The sequence below is a fragment of the Manis javanica genome, chromosome 2, assembly GCF_040802235.1.
Source record: "Manis javanica isolate MJ-LG chromosome 2, MJ_LKY, whole genome shotgun sequence".
Lineage (NCBI taxonomy): Eukaryota > Metazoa > Chordata > Mammalia > Pholidota > Manidae > Manis > Manis javanica.
The window spans coordinates 71,502,516-71,521,630 of NC_133157.1; the positions used below are offsets into that span (position 1 = coordinate 71,502,516).

General features: G+C 38.4%; 1 protein-coding gene across 2 annotated transcripts in view; it reads left to right on the forward strand.

Annotated features, from left to right (window-relative positions):
- The first annotated feature begins 99 nt into the window (after window positions 1-99).
- Window positions 100-19,115, forward strand: part of RORB (RAR related orphan receptor B) — a 179,789-nt gene continuing 160,773 nt past the window's right edge. Inside the window, exon 1 of one of the 2 annotated variants that reach the window (XM_073228656.1) lies at window positions 100-775. In XM_073228656.1, the coding sequence (XP_073084757.1) occupies window positions 769-775 (7 nt within the window). In that variant the 5' untranslated portion in view covers window positions 100-768. The remainder of the gene's footprint in view (window positions 776-19,115) is intronic. The other variant, XM_017670131.3, reaches the window with a different exon arrangement.

A 19,115-nucleotide genomic window follows, 5' to 3' on the forward strand; every position in this document is an offset into this window, starting at 1 on the left:
GCCCCCCCGCCGCAGTCCCGGCCCCGCCGAGCGCTGCCGGGCGCTGATTGGCGGCGGCGCTGACAGGAGGCGGGGCCTGGAGTCCCGGCCAAACCCTCCCCGGCGTATAAGCCCCTTCTCGGCACTCTCTCTCCATCTCTCTCCTCTCTCTTTCTCTCTCGCTCCCTTCCTCCCTGTAACTGAACAGTGAAAATTCACATTGTGGATCCGCTAACAGGCACAGATGTCATGTGAAAACGCACATGCTCTGCCATCCACACAGCCTTTCTTCCTTTTCTTTCTCTCTTTTTTTTTTTCTTGCTCCTTCTCCCTCTTCTTTGTAACTAACAAAACCACCACCAACTCCTCCTGCTGCTGCCCTTCCTCCTCAGTCCAAGTGATCACAAAAGAAATCTTCTGAGCCGGAGGCGGTGGCATTTTTTTTTTTTTTTAAGCAAGCACATTGGAGAGAAAGAAAAGAGAAAAACAAAAGCAAAACAAAACCCAGGCACCAGCCAGCCAGCACATTTTTTTCCACCCTTCCTGAAAACAAACAAACAACCATCAAAACAATCACCACCACCACCCTCAAAACTGTTAACCTAGCGGCGGCGGCGACAGCAAACGTCACCCTCCGGCCACAGCGTCCGCCTGAAGGGATGGTTTTATCGGTTGAGCAGCTCTTTGCCGACCACCTTCTTCAGTGTTGCTGAGCGGGATTTTTGGGCTCTCCGGGGTTCGGGCTGGGAGCAGCTTCATGACTACGCGGAGCGGGAGAGCGGCCACACCATGCGAGGTAAGCGAGCCCGCGGGCACCGAGGCTGCCCGGGTCCGGCAACTCCAGCCAGATGGGGAGGTGGGGGAGGGGAGCGCTCCCAGCCGCGAGGAAGGAGGGTGGCGGGGCGCAGTCCCCGAGTTCGCGGTCGCAGGTGGGCTGCAAATGGCCTGGGCGTAGAAAGTTGTGGGAAGGTGTTGATGCCTCTCGGGAGTTCTGGAGGGACGCGGGAGGGCGCTTTTTGGAGAGGGGAGCGACTCTGATTGCTTCCCCCACAGTCCGAGAGTTGCGCCGAACCATTTTTGCGTGTCACTCTTGCGTGCGGAAGCGGACGCGGGATGGACGGAGAACCGGGAGCGGGATGCCTGGCGACAGAAGTGGCTGGAAGCGTTCGGCGCGCGGCGGGCGCCAGCCGGGGTTGGGCGCGCTAGGCGCACCAGCGGGCGGCGGGGTGGGAGCGCGCGGGCACACTCGCTCTCCAAGCTACGAGGCCCACCAGCGTCCCCGCCGGCTGACACGTCCCTACGTGGGAGTGGTAGGCAGAGGGGCGGTGTCGTGGGGCTGAAAGCGGATTCGGAGATCGGCCTCTGAGCGTGTCTCTCGCTCTGCCGCTGCGCCCTAGCCAGGTCCGCGTGCCCTAGCCCGCGCCGCCCAGGGACCGTCGCCAACCCGAGAAAGTTGTATGGAGAAAGTTCCAGAGCCCATCCCCGACGGGACAGGCTCTTTTGTCAAATAGCCTCTGCGAGAGGCGGTCTGGGTGAGCCCTGGAGCCAGGACCCCAGGCACTGATGATAGCGGCGGGTCCCTGGGGCGAGATGGCAGCTGCGGGGCAGCGCGCCAGGGACAGGACAGAGACACCTTCACCGGCTGCTCTTGGAGCTGCCCGAGTAGATGGCCTGGCTGGCTTTAGGGAGTCAGCTTTTTGTTCGTCTCCTCCCCTGTGGTGCCGAGACCTTCAGGTTTCCTGCGCGCTGTGCCTGGACCCGCTCACCCTCGCTTTCTGCTTGGCCACAACTTCACTCTTAGGACAGCGGGCCGGGTACCCGAGTACCATGGGAGTATGAACAAGCCTCTGAGGACTCGCTCCCACCTCCACCCCATCCTAGTTTTTCCTCCCGGTCACCCCGCAGTTCTTTGGAGGGGGGGCGGCGGGGGAAGGCTCTTCTCTACCCTTTAAGGGTCCTGGCAACAGAGTGGGAAACAGCCGGTTCCGGACCTTCGCACATCCATGACCCCGCGACAGGTGGACGAAGCAGGAAGAACTTGGAGAGCTGGGCTACAGACACTCCTCGCCTTCCACGGGGCTGTGTTCACTCGCCACTCACATCCCCCCAGCACCGCTCTAGGAGCGCCCCGAGCGCGTAGCGGGCGTACTCCCCCGTCCCGGAGCGAAGGAGCCCAGAACCTGGACGGTGGGGCGGAGACTAGGTTAGCCCGCCGGGCCCTGGGTCGTGGCAGGAAAGGGAAGGAAGAGAAGGAACACTGAGGCTCCCCAGGGATGCAGGGGGTAGGGGATGTTGCTGAAGGTAAAGGACGGGGACATTCTGATGGGATGGTCTTGACTGACTCTCGCCCTGGAAGTAGGGGCCCAGGAATTCCAGCAGTTCCAGTTTAGTGTTCTAGCTGGGGGTTTGGTCACATGCTCCGCCGTCCAGATTCTTTCGGGAAACTCTACTTGAGCAGTTGGTGAGTTGGCCTTTAAGTGAAAGACTCCTAGTATTTGTTTTCCTTTTCCTGTCCCATCTCACCATTATCAGCTTTCCTTTCAGCTTCTTCTCTGGTCTGAGTCTGTCAGTTCGTCCTTCCCCACCTTCTGCCCTTCCAACAGTCCTCCCGTGGCTGAGTTCTTACGTTCTGAGGGTCCAAAACTACAGGCCACCTCAACTCCAACCCGGCACTAGGACCTGGGGCATAAAAGCTGCACATACTCCCCTTAAATGGTAGAACACTGGGGAGTGTGGGGGGCAACAGAGGCTTGTAGCTTGATCGCGCTGCTCCTGAAGGAGCAGTTTGCTGGCTACAGCCCGGGTTCGCCATGGAGCTTGCCGCGGGGACTCCAGCAGCTGGAAGGGTTGATAGCCAGGCGCTCGCCTTATGCTCACCTGAGAGGCCAGGAGAAGCCCACTGCCCATTGCAGAGGACACCACCCTCGCCAGGCTGCCCAGAAGAGTTTACGTATTCTAATTTACGGAGGCTCTCAGGCGGCCTTCGGGAACGCGCTGGAGAAAAAGCAAGCTTACAAGGTGGCGGAGTCCTTTCTACCCCTCAGTTTCTCCTTTCTTGACTCTCATCTGCCGTCCCTGCACATTTCCTGCAGATCATGCCCTCCCGCGACATCGGGGTTTGTGCTTCAAGGATGAGTTGAAAAAGGTATAGGCTCTTCAGACGTTTTGTGGGAGTCAGGGGTTGCACTCGGGTGTGAACTTGAGAAGTGAAAACGGAAACCAATCAGCTGTCTCTTGAAAGCTACTAAGCAGCCTATATTAAGGGGAGGGCGCGGTTTTTGAACACGGCTCTAGGGTGCGCCCACTCCGTCTCCCCTACACCACACACAAGCTCCCCATCCCCAGGTGGTCCCCGCTCATTGCCACGGCCTCGGCTAGAAAGTTTGAAGTTGACGACGCAAACTTCGTACAGGACTGAGTGGGACCAATCCGTTAAAACCACCCCCCACCTGCATCCCGCCCCTTTCAGGTCTAGGATAGTTAAGAGATTTTATCCCTAGGGAAGCTCTAAGGTTAAAAAGGGGTTAAAAGGCCCAGATCTTTGAGGTCATTGTTCTGTCTCCCCCCGCTGATTTGAGTCTGGGCTGGGCTGGGTGGCTTACTCTGGCTGGCTTGGGGCGAAGGAGGTGGTATTTGGTGGCGCACAAAGCCCTTCACCCTTTGTTTCCTAGAAGAGCCCTTGAGTTCTAGAGATGATACTTTGTAGATTGCATCAGAAAGAAAACTTCTTTAGGCGGAAGGGAGGACTTTTAACTGGGTCCATCCATAGGTAAGAAAAGAGTGAGCTGAGGTGTGGGTTTCCAGACTCCTCCCTGGAGACCCTTGTCAGCTGTTTATCACACAGGGTACTGAAATGGTCTGATTTTTCAGCCCTGCCTCTGCTGAAAACCCAGCTTCCAAAAACAGGGGCACAGATGTCCTAGCAATCAATAGGTGATTGTGGCTCCAGAGGATTAGGAATCTGTTTTTTTGCTTGCTGTAAACAAGGTTGGGACTTGGCTTTTCTGAAGCCCAGTTTTCATCTATTATTTTCAGGTAGTTAATTTTTATTAACTGCTAACTTTAGAAAAGAAGCAGCTTGCTCTCTGAGATTATGGCAGCCTTTCAGAAGTCTGGAGCTCTGAATGTCCTGTAGGCCAGGCTTTCAATTTCCTAAAGAAGTTCTCAACCTTAATTTCTTCCCCAAATTGCAGTTAAATATTTCTAACCAAGATTCCACCTTCCACAATTATAAGGCGTTGCTGGAAGGACATCTCTGACAGTAGTCTTATTAATATTTGTTCATTGCATAATCATCAGTAAGCTGTCTTCATTCCAAGAAAAGTAAACATTCAAACACTTTAAAGAATAGTCCTAAAGCTGTATGTCAGATATCGTTGGAAAAAATATAATTCCAGAAAAGTAAAATATTTTCTTAGGTGGTGACGTCTTGGGACTCTCTCCTCCCCCTGCCCCCAATATTCCGAGTGAATTTGTAACAAGTGTTATGACACAGAAGTGTATGACACCCTGGGCTTCTGGGGTACATATTAGTATTACCAAGGCTTTTTACTTTTCCATATTTTTAGATAATCTGGAATTGGTAAATCGGGATGGAAATATAAAGGAAGGAATTTTGAGCAGCATAATCAAAATCATGAGGGACACAAGATTAAAACTCTTTGTTATCACTTATTTAAAACTTAGAAGTCCTAGATTTTTCATCAGCAACAGAATAGCTTCTCCTATGTTGTTTAGAAACCATTAAAAGACCGTTTTATTAAAGTGGTGTATGTGAAGTTTTATTTTTACATAAATAACATATTTACTTTATACTCAAATCTAAGTTAATATTTACTTATTTTGGTAACAATTTGCTCAGTACTAAACTATTAACAGACTTAAAAACATTTATTCAGTGCAGTGCAAATGCATTGTATTTTAAACTTAATATTTCAGAGCCTTGAAACCTAATTTTACAGCAACAAAGATTTTACAGCACCAAGAAAAATCTCAGTTTCAGGGTTGGTCTTCATGAAAATGACTTTCTGTTTAATAATATGTACTTTTTTTCTAAAAGTAGCATAGAATTGTCACCAGAATTATAGAATGATTCAATATGGGAAATTTTTCTAAAAAGACAAGTAAAATTTTTTTTTCAGCTATTATTTCACATTTTACAAGCCTGTATCCACCTTTTAGGAATATAATGTGGCCTGCATAGCTTTTATACTTCTCAATACAGTAATCTTAGAAATGAAAGTATGATCACATTAGCTAGATTTTTTTCACTTCAGTGAATAATATACCTAATTTATTTTACCATTCAATAGCTACAGAGTTAAAAATTATTCTAGTAAATTATTAAGTTAAGAAATTCTATATATGTGAGTCTGCTGGTATTCTGCAAATTTGTAAATAAAGTGAGGTTTTAAATTGTGAACAATAACATCAGTACCTCTGTACACTGGTGGAACCTAAGCCTTATAAGTAATTATACAAGGAAATAGGAGAATTAATCTCAAAGTTAAGAACACTAAATTCTGGCCAGTTTGAAAGAAACCAAAGGTTCTAAATAGATATGTTGTTAATGAAAAAGTGATTAGTGAGTGAGATGACTTAAAATCTAAATATCTTTTTTATCATTCTAGTATTATGAAGAGAATTTCTTAACACTAAGTTATTTCCGTGTTTACTCCATAAAGACAAAAAAACCTTTAAATTACATTGCCATTAAGTTAACATAATTGACATTAACAGAACACTTTATTGTGATATTAAAATATACAGAAAAGTAAATATTAGGAATGGACATTGTGCTTGATAATTAAAATGTTTTTTTATTCTAGATGTAGTTTTGCTATTCCATCCATTCTTATCTAAGAATAGAAATTAAGTAGACAAATGAAATAAGCCTTTTTGTAATGTAATGAATAATGACCTTTGATAAAATGAGCACTCTACACATTAAGTATTATTCCTGTAATTTTGTAATCATCTTCCAATTACAGCTTCTTGCAAATATTTATCTTACTTTGAATAGAATCTCTGACTTAACAGAATTCCTTGCAGATAATAGCAGTCTTTGGAGGCGTCTGTTGATACACACTGATACGCAATATGTATATGTATGTGCCTATAACCACCCACACAGACAAGAAGAATGAATATTTGAGAGAGGAAAATCATTCTTATCCTTGCTTTCACAATCCAGACATCCAAATTCAAGCATATTTAGAGAAGCAGAAACAACTTCTTAGAGCATTCAAAATGATGAAATGAATACATGTGGTACTTGGGTTGCATAGAAAGGAACTGTTAATAGCATCTATTTATAAATAATCTACACAAAACTCCATTATACTACCTGATGATAATTAGAGGAAAAAGGAATCAAAGAATTCAGGACTGCCAAATAAAATATTCTCTCTCAAATTAAGCAGCAAATTCATAGATAATAAGGCTTATGCCATGAATTGAAGGATGTCTCCTTTGTAGCACAAGACAAAGGGAGCATAGAGGAATAAATATTGATTGAACTAATCATCTGATGAATAGAAATGAGATTTACCAGTGCACCAATATAATGGGCTATGTTAACTAGTTCTTTCATAGCGCATATGCTGCCCTTTCAACCCCTGACCCCATCCATTCACCTCTTAATGAAGGAAACCACAGGTGTTATAACGGCATTTATAGTGAATCAAGCTAAATATAAAAAACCATGTGGTTAACTAATGGCATGGGGGGGGCATGAATTCTTATGAAAGGAAATATTGTGATCATAGTGTTGCAAAATTTTTATGCACTGTCAGTCATTTAGAATTTTGGCTTGCTCTGTTCACCTTTAATACATATCTGTGTGGCCGTCAATATTTCAAGTCCTAGATCTGTTGTCTTCATAATAAGTGCAATTTTATTAATGGTCATCTGAGGAATTAAAAAGGTTACTCAACGTCTATTTTACTTAGATTATTTAATACCTTGCATTGTAAGCATTAAAAACATTTAAAAATAACACTTGGGAGGTATAGTATTTTATACTTAATATAACATACATTTTTCTTGGATAGTGGTTATTTTATAAATATTAGAAATAGAATATAACTATAAAAATTATTATAATTACATGATAAATTTTGTTTTAAAATTAAATTGAAATGGTCTTGGCTCAGGCATGGTCTTATAAAGGCTGAAATAAACATGTCACCTTCTGCTAAAACACGAGGACAAACATTTGTCCAAAACTGTGCTCTTACAAAAGAGCAAAAGTAATTTGCTTTAACTTAAGTGTGTTTACCTCTTCATCATGAATATTTTATTAACTGACTGAGTATCCTGACTTTGTAAATTACCTTACTAGAAAGGGTATTTATTGGGGTCATTTTTTATATGTGATTAGTTATCATATCATGTGATCCTGGGTTATATTTCTTTAATTCAAGGAATTACAGACATCAGCTAAGAAAGGGCAAATTATCTGGTTTTTTACTGAATTACTTTTTTTGTCACTAGCTACTTACTACTCTGTATTCATGTGAGCCCAATATCCTGGTACCATCAAGCATGTGAAAGATCTGGATGCTTTAAAAAACTGTTGCCTAGATTTTATCTCATAGTGAACATTTTTTTCCAATGAATATTGCAATAAGTCAGTTTTAAATTATATTTTAAATTTTTTTCATAATGCATCCTTTTTTAAAAACTATTACCTCATTACCGAAATTTCACTAGGATTATGTTGCAGTTCATGTGACAATAGCAGATATACAATATTTTAATACTAAATTAGAAATAAAAAAGGCATTGTCTGAATTTGGGCACAAAGTTATTCTCAAAAAAGAAACAGCAAAAGCTTTTTTAAAGGCCTTGGCGTTTTATAACCATTTACTTGGCATGGAATAAATGAGCGTTACTGGCTCCAAAAAAATTGTAGAATATTATTTTATTTTAATCTTCTGCCTATTTTTTTAAATAGCATTTTCAAATACAAATTTCTCTCTCTCTTTTACCTGGAACTAACAGAATTTGATCCTCTCCTGTTCTGAAAACTTTGTCAAACCATTGACCAACTCATTTACTAGCAGTCCAAATGAAGATGAGCTCTCAAGTATGAGAATAAGACAATCTCCCCAAATGTTTCAGTTTTAATTTAAAAGGGACCGGTTGAAAGATCTCATTTTTTATTGATATATATAGAGAGAGACAGAGACAGAGACAGAGAGTAATGTATATGACTCACATGTATTTATTGATGATTTATTGAGCATCTGCTCAAAGCATTGCAGAGAACTGAGCCTTAAGGTTGCCCAAGTTGACAGAGCACAGATGACTGGTGGGGTCAAAGCTACGCTCAAACCGAGAGCAGAATAAAATTCAATAGGGACACTATCAGAACATCAGAGCAGCTCTCACAAGAGAAGATGTTTGAGATGGGCCTCTAAGGATTAATAGAAGCTCATCTTTTGGCTAATTTGTTCATCACAAATGAAGGTTATTAAACTGTTTGTTGTATTCCCCGGTTGCCTTCCATAGTTGGCCATATGTGAAATTTGATTTATTGAAGTAGAACTGTTCTGAAAAGAGTATATCTGATGTAGAACAAGTAGTAGTATTGTTCTCAAATAAAATGTTTACTAGTTTTGAAATGATTTCAAGTGATAAGTAAAAAAATACCTCTAAGGTAATTTTAAATTACAAAAAAAAAAAAATGTACTGAAGGAGACAAATGTTGTTGGAGTATAACATAAAAAAAAACACAGCACCAGAAAAAAATATGGGAAAATATCTTACAATGTCCTATATATTTGTTTTTATAAGAGAAATTCTTATTTTTGTAAAATAAGAAAATGGCTGATATATACTGAACTTCATTTTCTTTAAGACTTAAGGTATTACCTGAAAATAGTAATATCTGCTCTGAAGAGTATCTTAGATTACCAGATACCAGGGAGGAAAAAAAAACACTGAAGTAATAGGGTACATCAGCAATATCTCAGGGTCATACTGATATTCTTCAAACTTTTCCATTCCAAGAACTTGGATATAAAATTGAGCTCTGAAAAATTTAACTATAAAAACAACACATAATGGTTTTGCTGACTTTTGAGCTATTCTCACTCTTAAGCATAGTTAAAGAGGAAAATTCCTGGACTCCTAGATAGTTACACATATGTGAGTGTGAGAAGCAGCCATTGACCATATCCATCCCAACACTATCTATGGGTAAATAAATTTTCAGGCTGAAGAAAGTATCCACTACAATTCACAATTAGACTGTGCATTTTGAAGTGATAATTTGGATTTCTGGTCTTACACATTAGCTCCCGTGAGCTTATACATTAACTCTTGTGAGCTTAGCGTGAATCCTTCTACTAAGATCTAATCCATTCTGAAACACTGGTAACATCAAGTTTTCTAGTCTACAAAGCTGAAAAATAGAACCTGGTTTGTGGGGAATTCACCAAAGTAAATGTCCCCATTTGAGACTTCCAGGCAGCCAGACTGCCACTCTTGGCCATAACCCCCTACATTAGCATGAACCTCACCTTCAAATGTCTACATAGCAAGTCAAGAACATAGAATCACACGTTTTCAGTCTTGAAAAATAGATACTTGAAAAAATTTGTTAAAATGCTAATTATCAATTGGGATTTACTAGACTAAGGAATGGTGCTCTTCCATTGTAATACATCCTAGTAGTATAATAGCAGTTGTACTTGATCTGCTTTTTTCTTTGAACTGGAAGTATTGAAGAAGTGGCTAAATAACCCCATTTCTTCGAGCTTTCCTCACAAGGTGAAAGGTTGCACAAGAGGACACACAAAGGCTCCTCTGACTTCTGGAAGCTTTGATGGATCAGTTATTTAATAAGGGAACTGGTTTTCTGGAAACTGCCTCTCTCACCTCTTATTGCAATTTCTCTGGTGCTTAGATGTTATATGACAATGGATACATACACCCACTTCATGTCATGCATAGGCCACTGTGCTTTTCTGGGTGGTAAATGGACAGTGACCCTTTGGAGAAGAGTGGTTTTACTTGAAGTTCTACATGTAATATGAGTCTAGGTTTTTACTCTGGCTTTTATGGAAACATGCCTAATACTTAGGAAACATTAAACCACGATTTTGATCTTTCTATTGAAAAGACTAAAGACAGCCTTGTTAAATAGGATCAGAATGTGTTGTTGCCTGTAATTAATTCTGAGAATATGAAATTCAGACAGTAGTACTATATTTGTCTAAATAGTGTAATGAAAATAATTGAAACTAGTTATTTATCAAACTACATTTAAAATATGTTTAATTTCACCTGTCCAAAGCATGGATCACAAAAGTACTTCATTTGGGTTTCATAACACTGCATTGGCTTGAAAATCCCTATTCTAAATTTACCAAGTAAAAATTTAAGTATATTTTTTGAGCTGGAATGAACACACTCAAGTCATAATTTACCATCCACAGCTGTTGGTTTCTAGAATCCAGAATCAAGTAGTAACACAAAAGTTTAAAGAACTTAAACATGCTGAGTTTCTAATGAATAATTGGCTATAATTATTGTCAGGACAAATAATAAAATTATTACACATTACATTTCCTATTAATTTTTACATAAATAGTGCCTGGCACATAACAAAGGAATTGAATGCTTTTTCTTAAAAAAGAAGAAACCTTGTTCCAAATTTCCGCAGTTGTTGAATATGAGCAAATGCTACACAGTCTGGTTGGATAGAGGAACATTTGTTCAGGAAAAACACATTGTATCATTAAGGTGCAATACTTCTTGGCAGTAATTTGTTTTTTTTACAAAATATTTTAGATAAATTCATTTCATAAATTTTAGGATGCTAACCTATTCATTTGTTTGCTCTAAAATTAAATTTAGAACAAATATTTTTTTCCTTTTAATGCTGACTACCTTTTAAAAGGCTTAAATCCAAACACTCACCCTTGCATATATATTTTCATTCTTATTTAAAAAAAAAAGTTAAGTACAGAAAGAAGAAGGCTTTTGGCATATCTCTCCAAGGACAGCTCAGAAATATCAATAATAAGAATGCTAATAAGGTAGTATTAATATCCTGACAGGTGTGTTTTTGTTGTATTATGTATTGTTTACTAATATTACTCAAGGTCAGTACTGGCTGACACACATGTCAGAATAAATTAAAATTTATTTAATTGGTTTTAGAAAATGTTCTTTTTGTAATGAAATAAACTGAGTGTGAAATTCTTCCACTGAAATTTCATTAATGATTTTTGAATGGTTATCTGCTATGGTTGACGTGAGTGTTGATTAGAATCCAAGACATACTTTCTTTTTACCATATACAATGACCAAAAAGTAAAAGAAAATGTATGGCAGAGTTGTAGGTGACACCCCCAATAGTGGGTCAGGTTTAAATGTGATTCAACAAATCTCGCTTAGTGAGTACTTACAACCCAGAAGACTGGATGCCCTTCAAAATTACAGTCTCAAGCACAACAAAAAATGATTTTCTTATAAAATTCCTTGACAATTCCTTAGATAATTTTTGTCTCATTTGAATTTCTGAAATGACCAGTGTTAATTATATCCCTTTTTCCTAAATGAGTAAAACAGATGACTTACCCATAATAATTTTTAAAAGAGGTTGAGAACAGAACTTGTCTTCAGTCAACAGCTTCTAGCTCAGAGTCCAGTTCTAGTTTTCATTACTATGCTTTCTTTCTTAAGCTGTACTATTTTTTGCCACCCCTGCACCTAGAGCAGGCATCACTAATCGGCTATGGCATTAATACTTGCTAAGTCCAGATGCAACCCCCATTACCATTTGACCAGTATTGGCCTCAAGGTAAAACTTTTAACAAAACTCTCATAGCTTTTATTCAATAACAAGAAAAATCCTCTTGGTTAAACAATACTTTGCCACAGTTTTCAATCCTAAAATAATAGTAATGACACTTACCAATCTAAGGAAAAATTAAAATAAGTATTATAGAAATATCTAGAGATTCTAGATACCAAATATCAGTAAAAATAATAAACTCAATGTATATATAGTAAATTTTTGTGCAATAATTCTTCCCTCAAAGATTCTCAAATTTTATTTCATAAGCTCAACTATGTCTCCTTTTACAAAGATTTCAAATTTTAGTCAAATTGCATATTTATAGGTATTTTTCCTCCACTCAGATCCTAACCTATCTGTACCTGCCTTATGGGAAGTAAAGACTGTTGATATCTAAACATGAAATTCCTCTTCATTCATAACCAACATACACTTACTTAATAGTTCATAATGTTTATCCACTCATTTGTCCTTCAGCTTAACAGTTCTTTCTTCTGGTTTTTATATTTGTCAAGAGGTCATCTTTGGCAGTAAGCATTTCAAGCAAAAGAATGGGTTGAATAGCCTAGCATACCACCGTTTACCTACCTACCTGCATTTAAATTTTGTGACAGACTCAGATTGAAAGTACCATGAGCACACCATTCGTATCAAAGGCCTATTATCATCCTATCCAATTCTCTTGTTTTGTGCAAGCATAAAATATTTTCTTAAGAAAAGAACCTTGACAACATTAAGAAGGTGCCATATCTAATTGTGCCCAGCAATATAAAGAAAAAAGCCAATTAAATTTGACTTTAATTCTAAGTAAATGCAGAGTTCTCCTCCTCCTTAGCAATATTACAATTTAATGTGTTTTGCATTTGGGCTGAAACGTAATCTTCCTTACATGAAGATATCATTTATGTAGTTAATTTTTATGCTTTCAAATTAAGCACATTCGTATTTCTCTGAAAGCACAATTATCAGTGTACTGTTGCTGATTTTCCAGGCCTCTTCAGTGTAAGCTGTGCTGTACAAACATAGCTCAACACACTGACCCTACCCTGTTCATTAAGTCTCCAGGAATTGAACTGATCTTATTATATAATGATCCTGACTCCCACAGCTAGACTAGATTTGACCAAAGATACTATAAGAAATATTTATTTCTCTATTGGACAAACTGTACTATTGAAAAGAAAATGGACTTCTCCAGAACCCGCACTGGGTTGTCTTCACCTTATCTTTAGTATCTAGTGTGTTTAATAATATCACATTGGAAAAATCTGTAGGGCTATCTCAGGTGATTCTGTTTTACTTCATGTAAAATACTTTCTTTGCTTGTTCTGCCTTTCAGAAATAAGGGCACATTTCGTTATACTCACTAATTCTGTCAGTCTCTGTGCTGTAGCTGCTCTTAAGGAAAATTCTGAAAACATTTTTTAAAGAAACTATGCAAACCTGAGAGGTACCGACAGATTCAGTGTCATCCCTTTACAAATGTAATAGCAGGTAAAATTGATAATAACATCTTGCCTGTATTTCTCAGGCAAGAACTCTGTAGTTCTCAATGGGCTTCTGTAGATGCTGAGTGGATGAGCCACACAGTAGTCTTGGGAGATATGCAGCACAGATATGAAGAGGAATGTGCTCTGGGTAGCTGAGACAAAGAAAACCCGAAAATACAAACACAGTGCTTTTTCAAAAGTTTAAAATACAGTTTTCATACCTTAAAAAATAACCCCCAATCAAAAACATAAACAATTGTTTTCTAAAAAGAGGAAATATAAGCAGCTAATAAACATTTGGCAAGAAAGAGATCACTTATTAAAGAATGAAAACAATATGAGGTGAATTTTTGCCATTCAGATTAGAGTGGGAGTGATGAATTGAACACCATCATATTTTATGATTGGTGTTTATCTTAATACAGTCAGTAAGCCTATACCCTTAAAAATGATCATACTCTTCAGGCTAGTAATTCACCTTCTAGAAATCCTTCCAAGGGAAATAAAGTATGAAAAAGCCTTTATCCTTAAAGTCTTGTGCCTAAAGATTAATTGTAGCTTCATTATGATATTTTCAGAAATACAGGGAAATTTTATTGTAATGCTGTTTGTGGCATACTTTCATTTAGTATGTATTCACTGTGTATTCAATATACTTGACTAGTTTTAAGTGTTTATATATAGTTGACAAGGTGTTTTAGGCCCTAGGAATAAAATAGTAAGCAAGAAAGACAGCATTCCTGACCTCCTAACCCTAAAGACTTATTTTTAAAAAAAAGTTTGGAATAAAAAATTGTGTATAGCATATGATCTAAATTATATTAAATGCATAAAAAAAAGAAATTGAAGAAAACATAAAAATGTTAAAAGTCACCTCTGGATATTAGGGTATCAGGTAATATTCTCTTCCTTACTGCCTTTTCTGTACTTTCATAATTTCCCACACATTCTTTGTAGATTAATCCTAAGTGTCAAGGTAAAAGCTCAACGACTTTGGCATAGTAGTAAGGCTGTACTTTTATCTGTGACTCATTGTATTTTAGCTCATCCGTTTGTCTGAGATCAGCTAGTATGATAGTAAGGTTAAGGTACAACTTTAATGGCTCACTGAGAAAATTAACTTATTTGATGTTTGCACAACTACTTGCCCATCACCAAACATTTAACAAGGAACTATTATTCCCCAAGCACTATCCTAAGTGTTGAAGAAACACTGGCGAATAGGACCCAGGCCCATCCTCTAAAGAGCTTACAGTCTAGTCTTCTTGAAAGCCATATGCTGTAATTCACAACAGGTACTGGAAATGGCAGTAATATAAATAGTAATAATAATGTGCAGTTTAAAAACAACCTTCTCCATCATTGGAAGAAGAAAAGTTCTGCCTTAATAAGTTCTATTTAGAGTGGGTTAATATTGCCCTTTTTGTCTCTGAAGATTCACAATAATCTGAGAAATATACTACTTCAAATGTTGGAGAAGAGATCAGAATACTCACAGAAAAAAATAATCAACTTGCCTTCATTTTACCTCTGTTAAACTAGCTCATATCTATCCCCCAATAATACCGCGGGGCCTTGCAATCCCTAGATGTGTTAAAGAACACCAACACAGACATCCTCAGGTCTCAAAATCAAGGAACTGGAGGGTGAATTGATTCCTATTGTTGGGGTTGTCAGACGATTCTAAATATTCCTATGCTCTGTGGTAGACAAAGAAACCCAACTGCCTTTAGGACTATGGGAAACTCATTGGTACATAGGGCAGAAGTCACGTACAGGGCTCAGCGCTCAGGCAGTCTGCATTTATGAGTACTCATACTCCGAGGGCAGTGGTTCAAAACAGGTGGTGGATTTTCCCCCCAGGAAATATTTGGCAATGTCTAGAGACATTTTTGGTTGTCAAAATTGGGGAAGTGCTTACAGCATCCAGTAGGTACAGGTTGAAAATGCCACTAAACATTCTACAATCTATAAGGCAACCCCCGAAGTAAAGAATTATTCTGCCTAAAATGTCCACAGAGCTGAGATTGAGAAATACCATCCTAGGAGAATATGAAGGCTTTCTAAATGGAATCACTTTACGGATCTTCAGTTTTCTTAGGTATTGCCTGAGAAAGCTGGTTCTTCTCTTCCACCTCTAATTACACAAGAACCTCACTTCCAAACAAAAAACAAAAGAGAGACCAAATTCTTTTCAAATCTTACTGTGTACATGGGTCCCAAGATAGAAAAACTTTCATTGCACTAAGACAAAAGGCAATTTGAAATTCTTTCTTTGATTTTGATGCTGAGAAAGTGAATAATTCTAATGAATGGACAAAAGATCCTTTTGCAAGTCAGGTAGTTTCCATTTCTTTATTTTCAACAAAATTGAAGGAAGATCTAATCAAATTTTCAGTTACAGATCATTAAAAATAGTTTTGATGACAGAATACTATGTGATTGAGGCATATGTTTCAGAAAGAGTTTAAAGTGAGTTAAATAGCTATGGCAAAATTAGTTCCACTTCTATCTACATATTTATGTGAATACATTTTTCAACGCTTACATATTTAAAAACAAAAATAGGAACAGAAGTGATGCTAAACCCATGATATTCTAGTAGTAAATAATAGACAAGCATAGGTACCAGAATTAATTGGAAGGAAAAAAACCCCATCTGGCCTAAGAGATGAATTTCCTTTAAATATTTATTCTTCTGTTTAGTAAATATACAATTTGTAATATAATTGTGTAACTTTTATTGCTGTATTTTAGTGATATGGATAACAGTGAATCAACCTAGAAGCAATGTTAACACTCAGATGCTGTGTTCACAGGGGTGAAGTGGTAAATTTAAATATATGAACATGTTTTTGTTGCTAAGAAGTATAACCAGGTGATTATAAAATACCTTCAAACATAAAAATTTGACATTAGAATAAAATTTTGTGGGGGCAAGAGAGTGAAATGTAAGTATGAATTTAAGGAGAGAAGTATATATTGTGAAATTTCCATTTAAAAAAGCTTCTATATGCATTTTCTTTTCAAATGTATGTTACAGATAGCAAAGCACTTTGAGATTAAAATTCCATTATTATATTTAAAGAACAACTCATCAGTTTTATTTTAAAATATACAATCTAAAATGCCTCAGAAATTACATCCTCTGCAGAGATACAGTGTATCTTGTATGATCTGCTGGTACAATGGTTCTAGGTTAAGGGGGGTGCTCCAGGACTCATGATTCCTTTTCCACGGTGGTTCGCCAAGTTCCTTTGGGTCCTTATTAACCTGGTATCCTAATTGCTTAGGAACTGCACTAGACTGAGTACCTAGGCAACAACTGTTTCAAACTCTAAGAAGAACCAAGAATGGTATCCTATTCTCTTATTAACTTTTCATTGGTGACCAGGCACAATCACTCCTGAGAGGCTTTGGACAATAACCAACTATTCAATTCACCCAGGTTTCTAAGTGCCAGTTCTCTGTATTAGTTCTGGATGGCCACAAACCTCAGAATCAGCAATCATGATATAGGTTCAATATTCTCAAAAGAGTGTGACCTTAGTATATTCTAGTAGGCCAGGGATGTGCAAACTCTTTCCGTAAAGCCCCACGTAGTAAATATTTCAGACTTCATGGCCCATGGGGTCTGTGTTGCAGCTGCTCAACCCTGATATTTTAGCACAAAAACAGCCATAGTCAATATGTAAATGAATGCTTATGGCTGTGTTCCAGTAAAACTTTATTTACAAAAACAGGTGGCAAGCTAGATTTGGGTAAGCAGTAGTTTCCTGACCCCAACACTGCACTGTCAAGTCCCTGAGGATAGGATCCATGTTTTACTGAACTTGGTATTCTCATCATCAACACAAAATCTGACATCAAATAAATGTTGACTAAATGAGTGAAAATATTCCAGCATTAAGAGAATAACAAACAGTATATTAAAAATATGCTGAAATACATTGAATTAGCATGTATTCATGCTTATTATGTTCATTTCTAATTTCTAATTTCTAACAAATATTAACAGAGTTAATCCTTATAGCAAACTTGTGATAAAAATAGTGTTTTTGATTAGGTCCATTTGATAGGTGAGGAAACTGAGTTACAGAAGGTTAAGTACCTTGTTGAAAGTCACACATGTAGTCATTAGCAAAACTGGGATTCAGACCCAGACAGGCTATCTCCTGAGTCTGTGTTCTTAATCAATGCAAAATGCTATCATTTTTCTTGAGACATGAACCCTCAGTTTCTAAAGGGAAGATGTGAATTGTTAACTGAAGATACAACACTATTTGGCATTGCCAAAGGACCTATAACAGCCAAAAGCTAGATGAGTTCAGAAGCAAGAAGGTCAGTGTTACAGTAATTAGGGTGAATTTTATGGGAAGTCACTTAAACTAAATCTTCCATTTGTGTAGAATTTTATTAACAAAGAATCACAGAGAAGCTTTTCAGGTGGAAGGACAGAGTGGACAAAAGTTTGGGGACAGAATTATAAGGCAGAAATTATATGTGTATACCACCTCAAGTGAATCAAAGTGTGAGAGGAGAAACTAACATTTACTCTACCCTTACTGTGTGCAGGTAGTATAAAAGCCCTTGACCTTATAGGGAGCTAGTTGCAACCCCAGGCATTAAAGTGAGACAGCTAGGCTCCATTCCAGCCTCTACTACTTACTATGCGGCCTTAGTCCAGTTACTTAACTTCTCTGGGCCTCAATTTTTTTATAAAATGAAGATTCATAATACTTGCACCCTGGGGTCATTGTAAAGGTTAAATCACATGAATATAAAATGCTTAACATAGTACTTTGGTATTTAGTCCTCTTTGAAGTGTTCTTGAATTTTCATCACTAAAAAATGTGGAGTGTTCTTATCTCCATATTGCAGATAAGAAAGTGTAGGCTCAGTGAGGCTCAGACCAACATCTATAACATACATACAATTTTCCAAGCACAACAAGTTTCCCAAAGAGTTCTTATTGGGAAGTACAGATTTGGTTAGATAGAGGAAAGAACTGAGATACTGAAATACCGCATTAAGAGTTTCATTGTATGAAGATGAATTGAGTGAGAATGGTAGGGGTCTAGAATCTGAGCTTTTGAAAAATCGAAAAATAAGACTCTTCATTAGTTTAAAATTTGCCTCTTAACAGTTTAGGGGTCACTGGATAAAAAGAGAAGTCAAACAAAAAGCAGGGAGAAGGTCTGGAGACTTGGTCTGGCATGTGGCAGTGTCAGCAGGCTGACATCTCAGTTGCCTCCTGAAAACTGTCTCATAGTAAGTGCCCCCACCCCATATGATGGTGCTAACATACCTAGTGAACGTAATTTTGAAGCATTCACTGACCATAGCATTGCATCCAGTTAGAGAAGAAATTCAAGATAGTTGTGATAGTTTGGTATTTTCCCTTATATTTATTTACAATTTTTTTTTATTGAAGTATACTTGATTGTTCCTTTTGGGGAACTGTTTAGTGAAGGAACTCACCACTTTTTAAATGGGACGTATCCAGTATTTTATTTTATCATACTTTATAGGCAACCTTTAAAGATCCCTTGAAGTATCTAAAATATTTGAACCTTTCTTCTTCTTCCACTAAAAATTATGCTTTCCATTAGAAAAACAACTCAAAAATTTCATCTGGATCTACTTGCCAATACAGACCTGAATGTACAATCTTAAGAACAAAAATACCCTCAAATTCTCCACCGTTTCTTCTTAAAACAAATGAATACTTGTATTTATCACTTCATTTTTATGATTCCCATTAGGAAGGTCATAATTTCAATGGTTTTTTTTTCTGCTGTAATGGAAGGTACTGGCATCAGAAGATCTAAATT